We start from the raw sequence: 3249 nt of genomic DNA, 5'->3' as shown, positions 1-3249 counted from the left end.
GGGGGGGGGGGGAGACAAGGCTAATGCTGGTCAACAGTAACTTTTGATCAACGCATTTTTGACGCCTATCTCAGGGCAAGCAAACTTTGTTTGGATTTCGCATTTCAGACACAGGGGAACTCACGGTGCTTCGCGCCGCCAGGAGCGCAACATCGACAAGCAATTTCACAAATGCAACGCAAATTGATATTAATTTTTTTTTTTAAATCACGTCATGTTATTGATGTCATGTTATGACGTGATAGGTTCAAGGTGATAAGTTAAACTGCACCAAGTTTGACTTCCGCATTCGGAAACGCAAAATGAAGCAACTCTTTCCTGACGTCCGTGTCTTCTTTTTCAAATATTCATTTTTTCCCCCCAAACATTATGACTATTTGACACAGTATTATTTATAAAAGAGCAGTGTCGTTTCGATTCATAAGACACCGAAACGACTGATCAGAACCGAAAGTGAGCTGTGTGTGTGTCGTCTTTGTCAAATGCTATTTCCAGGATTTTAAAAGGGCGGTGGAGCGACGTAACTAGCTTTATAAAAGACTGCGGCGACTTGAACCCGAAGGAATTGCTTCGCTTTGTTTCGATGAATGCCAAAGTCAAACCCTGGCACGTTTGAACGTGACAACCGATCAAGATTCAACATGTCGACTGATGTTCAAACGTCCATTGTTATCATGTTGTTGGGTCATGTGGAGCCTTCCTTCCCGGTTTGGCAGCTATGCGCTACGACAACAACAACAACATCAAAACGATCCCCCAGAAAAGTCAAACAAAAGCGCCCAACGAGAATTTGCGCCGTGGTTGGCGGAGGCGTTTCAGGCGTTTCTCCGCGGGCCTCTTGCGCATGCGTGACGCTTCCGGCTGGAAACGAGCGCCCGGCCGCCTTCTTGCCTGCTGTTGCATCATCGGGGAACTCCACGTTCACTTGGAAGCCGACTCCAATGACGCATCAACGACACATTACGAGGACAAACAGGAGCGCACGCTCGGCTAAGAGGCTAACGCGGCTAGCGAGAGCGGCTTCGTTTTGCTTCTCCGGACTACTTTGTGTACACTTTAGCTCGTCCGCGGCGCCCACGACGCGACACGATGTCTCGAGGGCGCGACGCGACCTGACGCCAAAGTGGACGAGTGGCTCCGTGAAAGCCAACGGCGTCAAACGAGCCCCAGTACAGTTTCCCGTCTTTGTCAATGTTGACGCCGACGCTATCGCCTAGCTTCTCGGCGTGTCGCGCTAATGGCAGGCGCCAGCGTTTTTCCTGCGTCGAAAAGCTACGTTACCTTGTTCGGGGCGACACTAGCGTGAAGAAGCGGTGACAAATGACAAGGTCGGGAGTAAAGTTTCCGCTTGAATTGCCCCCAAAGTCGCCGCGCGCTCGCGCTGTTTTGGTTTCCAACATGGACACGAGCCGATTGCGAAATCTCTTTGGCCATGTAGGGCAATGTCTGGCGCCGACCAATCACAGGCGGCCGAGACCCGGCCGACCGCCGGCTCGACCAATCACGATGGAGAATGGCCAACATGACGCAACCCTGGATACGAATGACGTGTCGTTGAACCAATAGCCGGCTGAACTCGATGGAACAAGCTGACACACGCGTGACCTCATCATCTCCGAGACCAGGAAATGTTCGACGGTCCAAAATACGAGCGCACCTCTCCACGTCGAACGTCGAGACGAGAAACCTTCGATTAGGCGCCTCCCCTGTGAAGGCCGCCAGGCTCCCGCGCTGGTGTCAACCCAGGACAAAAACGAGTCACTTTTCTTTCCAAAACAACATAGGCAACAACACTGCACATTACAAAAGCTTTCAAATGTGAAAAAAATGGCTTGGGGAGTCGAACGTCCTAAAATCAGCCCCTCGAGTTGAACTTCAAAAAAACAAAAGCGAAGCGACACCCGCCTGTGGGTCACTGCTTGCGACTCCTCTCCAGCCCTTCCACAACCATAAACATGTCAATGAGTGTTTGTTTGAGTTGTGTATGCTCGGAGTTTTGATGAGCTGTTTTGCGCAAGCCAACTGTGATACTTTTCCTACTTTGTGGAGACACTGTTGCCATATCTCGAAGGCTGTAGCGCCACCTATGTAAATACCTGCAAACGTTTGCTGAAGTCAAGCCGCGCGGTCGTAGTTGGGAGAAGCTCCCTGCACTTTTCCCACACTGTTTGTGATTGATAGGAGACAGGCTCGATTTCTTGTCTTTTTCTGATTTTGGTGGGGGAAGGTAGCGTTTCCGGGGCGTGTTCTGTTGGGTTTCTCCCTTCAAGAATCAAACTGCTCCTGAAGAATTCAAGCCAGCGGTGTTGCCGTCGCGTCCGAGGTTCCCCGGGACCGGGACCAAGAATCAAACTGCTCCTGAAGAATTCAAGCCAGCCGTGTTGCCGTCGCCTCCGAGGTCCCGGGACGGACCTCGCACTCATGGCTGACGTTCAATTCCATGCAGATGCACTAGAGGGCGCTGCCGCCCAGGCAATCCGAACGCGCGCGTAAGTCTTGAGACTTTTTGACGAAAACAAAAAACAGATGACACAGATGTGACTGAAAGAAGAAATACAACAACAAAAAAAAAACCATTTTTTCTTCTTGTTGATTATTGTGTATGTGTGTGTGTGGCCCAGAAAAGGTGAAAAGTAAAAATATTCAGAACAGTTTGTCGAGTTCACGCACACGCCCGAACGCAAACATCCACATGGGTCCCACACTCATCCATATCAACAACGCAAACACACGCATGCGCACGCACGCAAAGGCGAATGCACGCGACTCCAATCCACACGAGCCACACACGCGTAGATAAAAAAAAAAAGTATTTAAACACACGCGTGCGCCCACACACAAAGATATCCACAAGACACACGGACTCGAACACAAAAGTCTCACACGTGAATAAGACAAAAAGGCGCACAGGCATTCACCCAGATATCCACAAGTCAAACACGAAGGCGCACGCACACACACCGACGAGTGTCTGTCGGTGACGCACGCACGCGCACCCAAGTCTGCCCCTTGCGCAGATAGCCAGCCGCGAGCGAGTCAAGCGCTCTCTCTCTCTCACGGGTGTCACGACCGACCGCGTTCCCGCCCACCCGGTCGTCGCGCTATAAAAGCACTTTGCCACTTTCCCCTCCCGACTCGGCCGACCGACAGGCGTCTGCCGCGCGGACGCACGGACTCGGGGACGGTGCGCTCCTCCGCGCTCCTCCGCGCTCCTCCGCGCTCTTCTCTTCTCTTCTCTTCTCCGCTCGG

At 51.9% G+C, this 3249-nt stretch overlaps 2 protein-coding genes across 2 annotated transcripts in view; one reads left to right on the top strand and one right to left on the bottom strand.

The window, feature by feature from the left end:
* Positions 1-1774, bottom strand: part of cebpg (CCAAT enhancer binding protein gamma) — a 2967-nt gene extending 1193 nt beyond the window's left edge. Inside the window, exon 1 of the mRNA XM_019893248.1 lies at positions 1282-1774. Within this exon, the coding sequence (XP_019748807.1) occupies positions 1282-1524 (243 nt within the window). The 5' untranslated portion in view covers positions 1525-1774. The remainder of the gene's footprint in view (positions 1-1281) is intronic.
* Positions 1775-2692: 918 nt separating this feature from the next.
* The window catches only part of cebpa (CCAAT enhancer binding protein alpha), an 11269-nt gene continuing 10712 nt past the window's right edge, over positions 2693-3249 (top strand). The window contains 1 exon segment of the mRNA XM_019893196.1: positions 2693-2696. Coding sequence (XP_019748755.1) covers positions 2693-2696 — 4 coding nt within the window.

This window comes from Hippocampus comes, unplaced genomic scaffold, assembly GCF_001891065.2.
Source record: "Hippocampus comes isolate QL1 unplaced genomic scaffold, H_comes_QL1_v1.1 scaffold378, whole genome shotgun sequence".
Taxonomy (NCBI): Eukaryota; Metazoa; Chordata; class Actinopteri; order Syngnathiformes; family Syngnathidae; genus Hippocampus; species Hippocampus comes.
The sequence above is the reverse complement of the archived record's forward strand: the minus strand, read 5'-3'. Positions and strand labels throughout refer to the sequence as shown.